Source organism: Prunus avium, chromosome 7, assembly GCF_965620075.1.
Source record: "Prunus avium chromosome 7, drPruAviu1.hap1.1, whole genome shotgun sequence".
Taxonomy (NCBI): domain Eukaryota; kingdom Viridiplantae; phylum Streptophyta; class Magnoliopsida; order Rosales; family Rosaceae; genus Prunus; species Prunus avium.
The window spans coordinates 27,010,082-27,025,489 of NC_142290.1; the positions used below are offsets into that span (position 1 = coordinate 27,010,082).

General features: G+C 37.5%; 1 protein-coding gene across 2 annotated transcripts; it reads left to right on the forward strand.

Annotated features, from left to right (window-relative positions):
- Positions 1–7,968: 7,968 nt before the first annotated feature.
- LOC110749077 (DNAse I-like superfamily protein) lies at positions 7,969–14,156 on the forward strand. Of its 2 annotated transcripts, none has more exons than XM_021949098.2 (12): positions 7,969–8,739; positions 10,587–11,340; positions 11,459–11,548; positions 11,658–11,741; positions 11,825–11,911; positions 12,007–12,093; positions 12,226–12,279; positions 12,375–12,466; positions 12,558–12,672; positions 12,821–12,968; positions 13,065–13,230; positions 13,828–14,156. In XM_021949098.2, exons 1-11 carry the CDS (start codon positions 8,582–8,584, stop codon positions 13,208–13,210), a joined length of 1,815 nt encoding a protein of 604 aa, XP_021804790.1. In that variant the 5' UTR covers positions 7,969–8,581; the 3' UTR covers positions 13,211–13,230; positions 13,828–14,156. The 2 variants fall into 2 exon arrangements, with proteins under 2 accessions (XP_021804790.1, XP_088100316.1); XM_088244190.1 differs by having other exon boundaries at positions 11,459–11,545.
- The last annotated feature ends 1,252 nt before the right edge of the window (positions 14,157–15,408 follow it).

The following is a 15,408-nucleotide window of genomic DNA, read 5'->3' on the forward strand; positions in this document are numbered from 1 at the left end:
GGGACCACAATTTGAGAGTGTGTGAGTTTGAAGTTATAAAAATCCACACAACAAGATTTTTGCCAAAACCCGGCCTTGGATAGATTGGTGCTTTTCTTTGGGGAAGGAATAAAGAAAGAGAATTAAAATCTATGATTGTAGTAGTAATCTACAGAGAAGAACAAACCTAATATGTATACGTATATATAGTGCGGCAGAAGTAGAGGTCGAGATCCCACCATGTTGGATGCCAATTTTGAGCTTACTCACTTTCATAAAAAAGAATGAGCCTCTTTAATTCTTTTTTTCTTCTTTGGTTATGTTGGTATTCCCACCATGTACCCCATCCTAATTATAACTAAGGGCATCATGGCTTTTAAGTGGGATGCCAATTTTGACATCAAGCTTGATGCCTTCAAATTAATGTAGTCAAAGGATTTGACTACTCATTTTAAACAATTGTATCATTCGATTCTTATCATTACATGTTACGTGCTATATCAATTGGAAATGCTCTTTTCAAACTCTCTCTCGCCACTTAATTAAAGAATAAGCCTTCTTTAGCTAATGCGGTGGTGCATCGCATTGCTCGTTAAGGTTAATTAAGACATCTTCTTGGTTTAGGGATCCTCTTCCAATCATTTACAATGTTTTAGTTGAAGATCTTTTGTAGTTTCGTGTTATCGCTCGTTTTCAAAAAGAAAAAAATTTCTTTACTTTATTGAAGTAAAAAACCAATATATATACATTATGATTCTAGTCAAAATTACATCCAAGCTAATTAGGAATCCATTAACTTTAAACGGTAAAAAAATAAAGTAAAACCTATTCCTAAAAATGTCCTAAATTCAATTTACCTCACCCTCTCCCTCTCTTCATTTCTGTACTGAGCTTCATGTATTTAACCCCTAAACCTTTTACGTATCCTCATTCTCCTCCATTGTTAACTGCGCATTCTTCAACATTCCTCAAGCATGCTAATCAATGAGAGTGACTACTATTGCATCCATGTCCGGAAAACAACCGAAGAACCCACCCTCAACAACTTGTCCCAGAACCAGAGCCAAGGAGTTCCAATCAAATTCGAGCTCTACAGCTCTACTGACAACGCTTGGACGATGGCAGAAGATGATAATTTTGAACACCCTGTACGAATTATCCAAGAACCACTCGACCTCATCACTGAAACAACCATTAGGGTTCCTTGTGCCAGCTCTGCCGAGCTATTATCCAATACGGGCAGGCACACAGTAGTCCCCATGGTCACTGAGGTTCTCAACACTCTAAACATCCCAGAACATGAGCACCAATCTGCTATTGACAAACTATTTAGTGCGTTTCTTGAGTCTCAAGACCTCACCATTGAACCTGATAATATTTTTGTTGTGGGCATAGAGCACGTCATTTTCCGGATGCACTTTGTCAATGATTATCAAATGGTTTATGGTCTTGGCGTCCCGTTTGTTCCCGCGACGGCCTCGTCCATTGAGGGCTTGGATGAAGTGAAAGTTGATGGCTTGGATGGTACTTGTATTATTTGTATGGAGAACTTTGGTGAGGATGATTTTGGTGGACATGCTCGTCGCTTGCCTTGCTCTCATCTTTACCATGAAGATTGCATTGTGGAGTGGCTGGAGACCAGTCACTTGTGTCCTGTGTGCCGATACCCGATGCCTCATAATAATGCAGATTAACATGATTTTTTCTGCTATATGAATTAGAAGTTTAAGTATAATCCACATATGTTGCGTCAATTGAGTACTGTTTGTTTGCTTCTGCAATTGAATGAATTATGTGCTTCAATTAAGACTGTAACAGTTGGCTGTTTCTTTCTTGTGATTATTGATTCTGCTCAATAGGCTCAGGTAGTGAAATGTAATGTGTTGCAATATATATATATTTTTTTGACAAAAATAATTTGTTGCAACTTTTTTTTTTTTGTTGGATCTTTTCTATTAAAATGGGCGATAATATACTAAATTCACACACACTACACGAATATTAAGACTCGAACCCAAAACTTACCTGGAGGAGCAATTACTCCAAACCACTACACTATATAATGGGTTCTTTGCAATTTGTTGCGATATTGATTCAACAAAACTTTGAGCTTAGAGCATCTCCAAGGGAAGAGGCAAATGAAATAGGCAAAATTGTACTATAACAACCTATGTGGCATGTTGCCTACTCATTTGTCTCATAAAACAATTGGTCACTCCAACGGTCTAGGCAATGTAAGTCTACAAACTATTATTATATTATTTATTTTTATCTTTTACATTTACTATTATATTTTATAGAAAGTAGGTGAGAGAGTTGATACGGTATTTTATTATAAAAAGTAAGTGGGACCCAATATACCTCTTCACTTTGAAGTAGACAATTTGCCTTGTTGGAGAGAATGTGTATCTTTTGCCTACCCATTTGCCTTTTCCTTTGGAGCATGAAAATATTTATGTGGCAAGGCAAATAAGGTTTGTCTGCTCATTTACCTCTTCCTTTGGAAATGCTCTTATAAGGTATACGGGACTGCTCTTGCACAGGACCCCACCAGTCACCTGGTAGTTTAATATAATAAATGAGTGCCCCAATATAAAACCATTCTCCTTATTTTCGTGATGAGAAGTTTAAAATCATTATTTGTTTAATATATACGATATAGGCATCTTAAAAGTTACATATATACGAAGAATGATTTTAAATGATAAATTTAAATAAAAATTGAACTGATATTTTATTCACATATCAAACTCATTTTATAAAAATCTTTATATCATCTTTTATTTATCACAGAGAGGTAAATACTACTACACCAATAGTTTGTCACGGTGTCCAGTCCTACGGTGTTGTGGATAAGTCATGTGAGGCTACATCCTTATTTTTTTGGTCAATTGACAAAAAAATAATAATAATGAATGTCCATATTTAACAATTCATACCCCATTCCAAAACGGAAAAGGAAAAAAGGATAACAAATTTCTTAATAAGCTACTTTTTTCCCTAGTGCTAATCGATTTAGAATTTAATGTCGGCTCAAGAAACGTTTCTGGTCCCCCGATACCTATTTTCAAGTATCGATGCATATACAATAGTGTTCATGGCTGACATTTTGTCCAGGCTTAATTTCCCATAGAATGTGCATGGAAATTTTACTCGGAAAATATTTGACGTGGTTGAGTCTAGACACTCTGCCATGGGGGATAGTGCCATTGTTGTGACACTAAAATATCTGATCATTGTCTGTGGATCTCGATGATTCTCAGGTTAGTGATGATGATCGTACTAGGGCTATGCATCAGTCCATGGAGACATATAAAGTCAAGTTCATTCCGGCAACCGCCTCGGCCATCGAGGGTTTGGAGAAAGTTAGAGTGGAGGGTTTGGGGGCTGGGAGATGATAAGGTGTGTGTTATTTGTATGGAGGGCTTTGAGGCCTGGAAATACATAGAACAATATATACCAACTGGAAATCCTGATATCTTACCATAATTACTTTTATGCCATACAGTAAAAAATAAGTTACATGTTGTTGACAATTACAATAGAAATTAATCACGCGGTAGAAAATGTAAATAACTTATAGAAAGAGTTTTTTTTAATAAAAAATGTATATAGTATTTGACAATTACAATATGTATTCCAAGAGAGTGAGAGTTCTAAAAAAATAAAACAACAGTATACGCTGCCACTATCACCACTTCTACAACCACCAAATTTTCATGACCATCATCACCACCAACCTCAACCAAGATTGCCACCGCCACCATACCAGTTTCCACCACCCCGCATCTAGCCTTCCACCACCACCCTTGCCCTCACCTTACCACTAAGAGCATTTCCAGCAGTGAACCCTTTGCCATGGCAAGGGGGGCTAGGACAGCTACTATTCACATGAATAGTGGCTGCCCTTGCAAAAGGTTGTGGTGTTTCCACCAATTGCCATGGCAACAACTATTCACATGAGATATGAGGAGAGAAATTTGTATAGATTTTTGGTGTGGGAAGTGAAAACTATGACTAAGTTTTTTTTTTTTTTTTTTAAATCTGAAATTTTTTGTATTTTTTAAAGATTTTTTTCAATTTTTTTTAAATTTTTTTTGTTGCTGACGTCAGCAAACCCGAGTTTGAACTAGGGCTCATCTTGCCTGAGGGCTGGCCTAGTTTCGTGGGCCCCAGCAGCTGCCTCCCCCCAGCCCTTATTGTTGGAAACGTTCCCCCCCCCCCCCCCCACCTCCCCCCCAGCCCTTGTTGCTAAAACTGCTCTAAGAGCACTTCCACCCATTTGCCATGGCAAAGGGTAAGGGGAGGCAAGGGCAGATACTATTCACGTGAATAGTGGCAGTCCTTACAAAAAGCAAGGTGTGTTTCCACCCATTGCCATGGCAAAGGGCAAGGGGAGGCAAGGGCAGATACTATTCACATAAATAGTGGCAGTCCTTACAAAAAGTAAGGTGTGTTTCCATCCATTGCCATGGCAAAGGGCAAATACTATTCACTTTTTTTTTATTTTACATAAACAATTAATTTGGAGAAGATTTTCGAATAAGATTTTGGGTTCCTACGTGTCAATATTTATTATAAAATTCATATCTCATAATTCGAATGAATTTTTCAGATAAGATTTTCGGTTGCCACTTGTCCATATTTATTATAAAAAAAACAAATCTCATATTTCAGATAAGATTTTATGATAAGATTCTCGACTGCCACATGTCGATATTTATTATAAAATACAAATCTTATATTTCAGATAAAATTTTCACCCTCTAAAATTGCGCCACGCGTCATCTCTATCTTCTAAATTTTTCTATAAAACTAGAGGCTCAGCTCATACTTCTCACACCAAATCTTCTCTATCCTTTCATTTCTCAGATTTTAGATTTCATACTCTACTCTCAATGTCAGACATGAGGAGATGGTTGGAGAGGCATGAGCAAGAAATTAAAGAAAGAAGACGTAGACGAGCTAAAGAAAAAAAGGGTGCAGCAAGAAGATGATAAACAAGTTGCCATGGCAGTGGGTATGCTCGATCTATCAAGGCAAGGCCGTCACCGTGGTTCACAAGTCTGACATTGCTGGAAGTACTCCAAAAATTTTGCAGTATCATTGCTGGAAGTACTCCCTCTCTTCGCCTTCTCCGCCTTTCAACCAATAGACATCTGCTCCTTTTGGATTGGTGAGTCTTATTGGGGAATCCAAAGGCAAATCTGATGTCGTTGAATCTCGTTCAACACAATGGTCGGACCCGTGGGAATAATTCTGAATTGTTTGCAATTTTTCACCACCTTCCAACATTGTTGATGGTTGAAAGATTTTTTGCCTTACCCAATGGCACCGAACCACATTTGTGCTTGTATAATCTATTAAAAAAAATATTGAAAATGCAAGTAACATTACAAGAATATTGGAAATGCAAGAAACATGAAAAAAAATAAATAATAATTAGGGCATTAAATTTAATAAAACAGAAATTACAAATAATTTACCTCATTGCCAAGATTTTTGCCGCTTCGATGGTTGTCCCTCGCTTTTTCCAACGCATCTCTCCATTTCCCCAACTCTTTATTCAAAATTTTCCACCTACTAGCCAAGGTCATTTCCGTACAAGCTGAACTCGATCTTTCACAAAATTCGGCATGAATTTTTCTCCACATATGACAGAATTTCATCTCATTGCCCGTGACCGGACAATGACCAACTTGGACCCAACACTCACACAACAGAACATCTTCCATGGTTGTCCGCGTCCCTCCGACTTCGATGGAAGATGCCATAAGATGGTGAATAAAAATGAAAATTGAAAGTGAAGAAATTTTTGGGTAGAAAGTGAATAATATTATAAGGAGAAAAAAAGGTATGAGGATTTGGTGTTGAAAGTGAACAACAGTGGTTGGTATTTTTATAAAAAATTCAGATTTTTTTTCTTCAGATTTTTTAAGTAAAAAAAAAAAAGGGCAGCCATTGGATTTGAGGAAAAAAAAATGATCGGAGTGACCAGAATGTGCCATGTGGCGTGTTACCGTTGGCAGACGTTAGGGTTGGCGCTAGCATGGTGTCAGTGCACGTAAATTCAAAAAAAAAAAAAATTACGTTGAGCCAATGGTTAAAAATTTTTTTAACCCGAACGCTGGCGTCAGCTGCCTTCGGGCTCGAGCTCGGACTGGTTTCGCCCGTGGTCTAGCCCGATTTCGTGAGTCCCGCAACTTGCCAGGGCAAGTTTGGCCCGCTGGAAGCTCTTGCTTAGGCTTGGGCCCTGTCCTGCACTGGCTGGGGCCAACTGGTGGAAGGGCTCTAATAGCCCCATCACTAGCATCATACATAATGACATAATCACTATCACAATAAGATAAACATTAATTTTCGTGTTTAAATTCGTTATACTTTTAGATTAGTCAAACACGTAAATTTACAAATTCTAGAACATTTATTTCCAATTATATTATTTTCTTAAAACATAATCAACAATTCTCATATTGAGTTAGCTAGTATTAATTGTCAATGTGTGTGTGAACAGCTACGATGATTATTAGTCATACACGTGTGGTAATCTTATCTTATGATGAGAAATATATATATATTTAGGCTTAAATGTCGAAATGGTCCCTATGTTTTACCTTATCGGCCAATTTAGTCATCGTATTATCAATTTGGCCAATTTAGTCCTTGTGTTTGTATATTTTATCAAATATGGTCCTTTTGGTCAAAATTCTGTTGAAACTGAAGAAAAAAAAATATTTAAATTATTTATAAATATTCAAATTCAAATAATAATAATAACTTAATTATTTAAAATCATGTTCTTGCATTATGTAGCAAAGAAAGTTATTGAGTCAATCGTATTTTCTTGTTGCAATCGTCTTCCTTCCCCACTACCAGAACACAATGTGTACTTTTTGGGGTTGAAGTGGGTGTAGTAAGAGTGGCTATGGGTTTATGAGGTAGTTGAGGTCTGAGCGTGAAATTAGGGGAGACAAATTTTTTTATTCATTTCATTTTTAGATTGATTACAATTTTTTTTAAAAAAAATTTTAATTTTTTTTTTTCAGTTTTAACAAAATTTTGACGGAAAGGATCACATTTGCTAACATATACAAACACAGGGACTAAATTGGCCAAATTGATAACACGGGGATTAAATTGGCCGATGAGGTAAAACACAAGGACCATTTTGACATTTAAGCCATATATTTATGTAGAGTCTTGTGTTATTGAGGGGTTCATTATCTGAGAGGTACATTTTGTGAGACTCACTCTACATTGTATTTCAATGATCCAAATTATTATCTTCCAAGTCTTTATTAAGTAATCATCTTTAATTAATAATATTAAACAAATGTAAACCGTTAAGGTACATAAATTGTGATGGAATAGATAGACAAACATGGTTTATTAACTATACACACCTTATAATCAAATGGTTATACATTTTTCAATTTTGGTGAGTTGTTGTATAAATGATCTATGAAGTAAGACTTTAAAATTAGACTGTCATATCGTTGGAATACAATGAATATAACGAGTTCCATAGGAGCATGTCTCAAATAAACTTATTTAAATAATACTGCAATTGAAGCTCCCTCTATTTATGTATATTCCGCTTTCACTTTCATGCAAAATATCAAATATCAATAATAAAAGAGCAACACAATGTGAATGTGAACAATTCTATAAACAACTTATTAGTGTGAAATTCGCATCCATCAACAATTCTCAGTTACATATGCGTAATTGTCTCGTAAATAAATAGAAAATAAACTACACTCAGGAATGAAATATCTTCTAATTACTTTTTGCCAAATTTCTAATAATTTTACCTAAACCTAGAAAATTCATCCAATGAGTCCGTCCATAAACAAATTGAAACTCTAGCCATTTTCGAATTTACAAAAAACAGAGCACATGGAAGTTGGAAACTTAAGCCAAACACAAACACAAAATAAAACACTCCCAAAAATATATTTATATATTAAAAAAATAGAGAAACCAAAGCCAAAACCAAAGTCGTAGAAAGACTCGTATGGTATAAAAGAAAAGAGGAAGAGCCACCTCTTTTCTCTTCTCTCTCTGTGTCTCTCTTAATTCAGGAAATGGAGTTGGAGCTAACAAAGATTACTTTCACTTCCTCTGTAAAACCCTAATTGTCGATCCCCCCTTTACCCTCCCCCTTGTCTATTTTTTTCTTCTTTCTCTCTCAATAGCCCCCACTTTCTCTCTCTACAATCTTCGATCCCTCTCCGCCAATCGATCCACTTCAATCACTTCTCAAAAGCAGAGGAAGAAGAAGACCCTTTATTACTTTCTTTGCCCTCTCTGAAACCCCGAAATTTCCCAATCCAAAGCTCTCGATCTGCGGCGCTCGATTTCGGGGGTTGAATTTTTTTTTTTAGGGTTTTGGGCTTCTCGGGTCCGTCAAGGCTGGCGGGTATTCGGGTCAAGTAAATGGCGGATCCGCCTGGTATCCGCCTGCGTCGCACGTGTGGTTTCTTCGAACAAAGGCTTGCAGTTGTCTGTGTATTTTCTCGATTGGGTAGGATAGGGTTACGTTCTTGCTGTGAAGAGACTGAAGATTTTTGCTGCCTAGAGTGAGAAGCGAAAAAAAAGCATGCTGAGCGTGCTACGCGTGCACCTCCCTTCGGATATTCCCATTGTAGGCTGTGAGCTCACGCCGTACGTACTCTTGCGCCGGCCTGACAAGACTGTCACAACAGACGATGTGCCCGAGTCGGCCCCTCTTGATGGCCACTTCTTGAGGTACAAGTGGTAAGTGTCAATTTCCTCAATCAATTTTAAGTTTTGTTAGTTTTTTTTTTTTTTGCTGCTGAATTTGGTTTTTCGGGTGCTTCTATTCCTGAGATTTTTTGGGTTTTGAGCTTTGTTTGGGGCCTCTGGATGGTTTGAGGTTGTTGTTGTTACTCAGGTTTAGGCAAAGATTTTAGCTTCAAGTACATCTACAGGGAAAAAGCTTCTGGGTATATAGCATTGATGCATAATTGTAGTTTTACTTATATTTATGCTCTGTGTCTTTTCATGGGTTTTCATATGATTTCACATCTTTTTAAGTAGGGTGTTTTTTTTTAACAAAAGAAAAAGGTTTCTAGAGATATCTATGTCAATGCTGTGTATTTGTCTTTTTACATTCATGAGTGTTTAAATTTATATTCTTGAATTTGAATACTCTATATATACAGCATTAATTTCTTGAATTGTGCAATTGAATGAATTGCAATAATTGAAAGATCTTAATAGGATCATTTACTTTAGAAGAAAAGGCAAATGATTTGTCACGGATTTAGAGGCCATATGACACATTGCAACCGAGCCAAATTGCGTGATGACTTAGGCTTTGCAAGTCTAGAATAGTTTGTTATAATAAGAAATAGTAGCAGAGCGATGAATGCTGAAACAGCTGTAACATTGCTAAACGTCAAAGTGTCGATACCTGTTTGGAAATCCAGGTTGCATTACTACCCATTTTTTGCTACTACACATATGTTCAGGAGTGCTCCAATGGTATGTATTAAAAATATGTATCGAGAATTTATTGTGTGGCTGAGTGGTTGGGGCACATGGCTCCACTGATAGGAACTTACCGTGCAGCTACCGATATAATTATTGTGCGGCTGTGTTGTGATGAAAACCTACTGTTTGGTGGGGCTTACCCCCGATTGCACCTAGAACCAGAATTCATCTTTCTCTCCCCCTTCCTTTGATCCAAAAAAAAGAAAAAAAAAGAACGGAGAAAACCTGGTGAAGGAGTTTTGGCATACTTTTTATTATCTTGCCATATTCTTTCCTGGGTTTCTTCAATAATAACCAGTTTTTGTAGGCCCATTAGATAACTAACTTAAATAAAAAATAAATTAAAAAGTAACCTGTTTTGGACTATGTCAAGTCCGGGCAATATTGGAGATTGATTTCAGATGTGGGCTGATGAGATTGGGGGTCAAGATCTTGATCCACATCTTGACTTGCGTGTTGACCCCATTTTGGTCATTTCAAGTCCAAAACAGGTTAGGTTTCTAAGTTTATTGAAAAAGGGGGTAGTTTCAATAGGCCGCGTAAATGGGTTATTTTACAAAGTAGCCCTTGTTATGTTCTCCGTCTGATGTGTATTTAACCTCAATTCTTATCCATGGATTATACAATTTTGCGGTACAAACTAGTTAGAGGGTATCTTTTAAACCTTTTTTAAATATGCAGTTTGCAATAAGTCATTTCAGGAGCCGGACTAACAATTTTCGGTCATTGAGGGGAAGAAGAAAATGTACCTATTCCTTTAAGCTTTGTGCTATGCAATTAATGAGGAGATTCCTCCATTAATGGCAACATATTGGGTATTTAATTTGCACAGGATATTGAACGCTGTGATAATAGTTGATTGAATCAGCACACTTCAGTGGTTTATCGGGCTTAAATTTATGCCACTTTCATTTTTTATGCAATTAACGAGGTGAGGTTTCCGTCAACAAATGACAAAATATTCGGTGTAATATGCACCTGATACTGTACGGAATGATAAGATCTTGCCGTTGTGCCCTTACTTATAGTTTCTGGTTTAATGGTGGTTTCTGTGATTTACAGTTGCCCATTCTCAATCTTGATTGCAGGTATCGTATACAAAGTGATAAAAAAGTTGCGGTCTGCAGTATACATCCATCTGAGCAAGCCACATTGCAGTGTCTAGGTTGTGTCAAGGCCAAAATACCTGTTACCAAAAGTTACCATTGTTCTCCCAAGTGCTTCTCAGATGCATGGCAGCATCACCGTGTTTTGCATGACCGTGCTGCTAGTGCTGTAAATGAAAATGGAAATGAGGAAGAAGAGGTGTTTGGGCGCTTCAATAGCTCTGGATCTGGAGTACTCAACACTAGTCTGTCTGGATCAGTGTCAAGCACGAGTTTGACAAATGGTTCAGCGCCTTTATATCCTGCGGCTGTTACCCAAAGGAGTGGTGGTGAAACATGGTTTGAAGTGGGACGCTCTAAAACGTATACGCCTACAGCTGATGATATTGGGCATGTTCTTAAGTTTGAATGTGTTGTGGTCGATGCTGAATCAAAAGTACCTGTGGGACATGTCAATACCATATTAACTTCTCGTGTAATTCCAGCACCCTCTCCAAGTCCACGCCGTCTGGTTCCTGTCAATGGAGTTGATGTGATGGGGCATATGGATTCAGATGGCCGTATTTCATCTTCTGGAACTTTTACTGTGCTTTCGTACAACATTTTGTCTGATGTGTATGCCACCAGTGAATCATACAGTTACTGCCCTTCGTGGGCACTTTCTTGGCCTTACCGCAAACAAAATTTGTTGCGGGAAATTGTTGGCTATCGTGCAGATATTGTTTGTCTTCAGGAGGTATTACAAATCTTACTTTTGTTGTCAAGCCAAATCAGAATGCAGAAATGTCTTATAGATATTTGGATGTATTGAGTTATGCATTATGCATGTAAAAACTGATTAATGGCCCTCTCAGGTTCAAAGCGATCATTTTGAGGAATTTTTCGCCCCCGAGCTGGACAAACATGGTTATCAAGCACTATACAAGAGAAAAACAAATGAGGTGGTCTGTTACTATCCCTTATATTTATTACAGCTTCAATAAACTTCTTATTCCTTATGGGGTCATAGATTTAAAAAATTTCTTGCCATTAATTTGCATTCTTTGGCGTCAGGTTTTCACTGGAGGCGCACAAGCAATTGATGGTTGTGCAACATTTTTCCGTAGAGACAGATTTTCACATGTCAAAAAATACGAGGTTTGGAGAGAGAGAGAGAGAGTAGTATGCATAAATTTTAGTTTTATTTGGTTCTTCTTAGTATGGAGTTTGTGTTTATGCAGGTTGAATTCAACAAGGCTGCTCAGTCTTTGACTGATGCCATGATTCCAAGTAATCAGAAGAAAAGTGCTTTAAATCGATTAGTTAAGGTGGGTTTGTTCTTTATGAATTTTATAAGTTGGACCTGATCTTTTTGAAATGATCTTGGTCTATGATGCTCATGTCTGGATCTCAATATTTGTAGGATAATGTTGCGCTCATAGTGGTTCTGGAAGCAAAGTTTAGCAATCAGGGAGCTGATAATCCTGGGAAACGGCAACTTCTTTGCGTGGTATGAGCTGCATGTTGTATCGTTATTACTCTTAGATGCTTTTTGTTTTCTTTTCAACTGCCTTGATGCCAATGCATGGGCATCCTTCATGGTGTCTTTGTAATCATGTTTTTCTCGTGGTATGGAGTACAGGCAAATACACATGTAAATGTCCACCAAGATCTAAAGGATGTCAAACTCTGGCAGGTAACTCATATTTCTTAGTTCTTCCATATGTAGTGCATTTGTTTAAATATTTTCAAGATGACATTGGATTCTGCGTTTTTCATGTTTCTTATCAGGTTCATACTCTCTTAAAAGGATTAGAGAAGATAGCTGCCAGTGCAGATATACCGATGCTGGTGTGTGGGGATTTTAGTTCAATTCCTGGAAGGTCTGTTGATTGTTTCTGATGATTTTATTTTGAATTGAAAATTTATTACCGGTATGTTGCTTGCTTAAGGTACTGCTGAACTTTGTTGCAGCGCTCCTCATACACTTCTTGCTATGGGAAAGGTAGATCCATCACATCCAGATTTACAAGTAGATCCTCTTAATATACTGCGCCCTCTCAGCAAGCTGATACATCAGCTTCCACTGGTAATACATGCTTTGTAATGTACTGGCTTGTTTATCAATTGTTATTACTGTGTTTTTTTTTTCTTTTTAACTGGGAGGGGAAGATATACATGTTTTTGGGTTCTATGGCTTGTGCTGATTGTGGTCGAATCCCTATTGGAACTCACAGGTAAGTGCGTATTCATCATTCGCAAGATTGGGAGTTGGTCTAGGTATGGAGCAGCAGAGAAGGAGAATGGACCCCACCACGAATGAGCCGTTATTTACAAATTGCACTAGAGATTTTATTGGTACCCTGGATTACATATTTTACACCGGTAAGTTTACAGATTACAAATTTGTTTGAGCTGTTCATATTTATACCTCTTTTGATAGATCAATTCTTCATAAAGCTATTTAATGTTTGGTTGCAGCGGACTCTTTAACGGTGGAGTCCTTGTTGGAGCTCTTGGACGAGGAAAGCTTAAGGAAAGACACAGCGCTTCCTTCTCCAGAGTGGTCATCAGATCACATTGCACTTCTAGCTGAGTTTCGCTGCAAGCCTAGAATTAGACGTTGACACATTGCACTTCTAGCTGGGTATGCTTTCAAATCTTTGTTGTTTCTTGATTCCAGATGAATATTTTATGGAATATGTATATTTGGTCTTGGTTGAAAATTTTGTTTGAAGGGCTTCATGGTTTTTATCATTTTTTTATCATTTACTAATCATTTTTCACGGATATAATGAATTACAAAGTTTGAGCTATCTATTTGTTTATTACTTGTTGACCCCTTTTCAACTCCAGTCCATGGAAGTCAATTTAGGGAAATTGTTGGCAGGAGGGGGGAGATCAGGTGCACTAGTGAAATGCATCCAATTTAAATTAATTTACAATTAAGAATTTCTTGTGACTTTAGTTGGGTGTGTTCTGGATTGTTTTCCCTCCTTGAAAGGTTCAGAGCGTGGTGCTTAGAATACTGTAGTTAGAGTGATGATTGTATCGCCAATTATGCCAGTGTGACATCTGCTTAGTTGGTTCTGGCTAATATTAACTCGTGCTTACTTAGAGGAGGCTCTCAGTGTGAAATATCCTACACTATTGTTAAGAGACTTGTGTTTTTTATGCAAAATTAAATGTAAATTTTTTTCCGCATATGTGGTTATTGTGTTGATGGCAACCTCAATGCGTGTAGGAGAGAGGTCCGGAGACATCCAAGAAAAAGGCTGAGAGAGAAGCTGCTGGATGAAGTTAAGTTATTGTAAGAATGGTAGATCGTGCCCCTAGTTCTTTCCAGGTATCTCCTTGTGGGATCCTTGCAATGATCTGCTTTGTATTATGCCACCTTTGTCTTATAGAAAAGTTATTATGATGCCCTGCTCAATTGCCGATCTCATTTTTGCCAATAGAATTTCTTAGATGCTCACCGGCTGATCATATCATCTTGGTCTTAATCCTGTACTCTAATCCCTGAAAGGCAAGTGGTTAGTGGCCTGCAATTGTTTGCTCCTTTTCTTTTTTATACCTTGAGTTCTTGAAGCTCTTGTTCACAGCGCCCTTTCCCCCTTTTCTTCCATTTTAATTATTGGTAAGGAAACAAAGGATAAGGAATAAGATTTTGATTTTTTTTTTCCAAAGGGTTCCCCTTTTCTCTAAAATAGCTCATCTTGTTTGAAGCAGGCACTGCATTGGTTTTCCATTTCAGTATAAATTATATAATAGTAGCCATATGTGAGGTTGCATTAGTCTTTCTGTGGTGTTTTCTACTCGGAAGTGAATGTTGAGAGTGCAAGAATTTCCATTATTGAGCGAGCAAGAGGAGGGAATTATTTTTGAACTCAGGCAGTCAATGAACGCTTGTGCACCAATCAGAAATTTATAAAAAAACGAAGTGTACAGTTTCATTCTAAATCTTATTGAACGTGAGCGTACAGTCGGCCATGAACGTGAGAGTAATCAATGTCGGCTGGTAATTCAGGCCATTGTTTAACAATTCAATTGAAGCAGGATGCACATGGGGTTGATGGGTTAGGCTACAATCGTGGGTTTGGAAAGTGAATAGGAACGCATGTTTTGTTTTAGTTTCCAAAATGCTTTGTCAACAAAGAGTTCTGCTACTGGTTTTGTCAACGAAAAAAGTTCAAGTGGTTAAATCATATGAGGTCCTAGGTTTGATTTCCCCATTTCTCAGTATTGCTTGTATTTAATCATGGTCATTGAAATTTAAAAGATTATAGTCATCCACATTTGGAAGATTAAAGCGATCATCCAATTTGTTCAAATAATCCTCAACTATATTTCAACCCTAATTTTGCAGTCCTTGCCAATAAACCAAAAACCTGCCGACTTGAAGTTACCAGTCTTCCAGCATCCTACAAATGCATTATTATGCAGCGCTATGCGAGCCTTGCAATAACTAAACTGAAACAGATTCTCTCTCATAAATCCTTTTCTCAAAGGTTTCTAGAGCCTTTCCGAGTCCGTCATCTACCTCCTCCACGAGAAAAACTTGCATGTTTCAAGGATAATCATGCATGGTGGAACATGATTGGTTGCAAGTTGTTCTCCTCTACATGTTTGATTTCTTAAGCTTGGCTTTGTTTTAGGCAAACAAGTACAAAGAATCTGTCCAGGCCTTGGAATCAGAATCAATCTCATTCCTGCAATAAGCCTCCCTTCTATCTGCGGATGTATCTGAATGACGTTGCCTCACTGCAACCGCGGCCATGGCATTCTATTATTTGCCATATCTGGTACAAATTTTGTGCATCAGGCT

Coding starts and splice junctions, on each gene's coding strand:
- LOC110749077 (XM_021949098.2), top strand. CDS start 8,582: ATGCTGAGCGTGCTACGCGTGCACCTCCCTTCGGATATTCCCATTGTA. Junction 8,740..10,586: donor CACTTCTTGAGGTACAAGTG/GTAAGTGTCAAT, acceptor TCTTGATTGCAG/GTATCGTATACAAAGTGATA. Junction 12,280..12,374: donor AGGATGTCAAACTCTGGCAG/GTAACTCATATT, acceptor GTTTCTTATCAG/GTTCATACTCTCTTAAAAGG.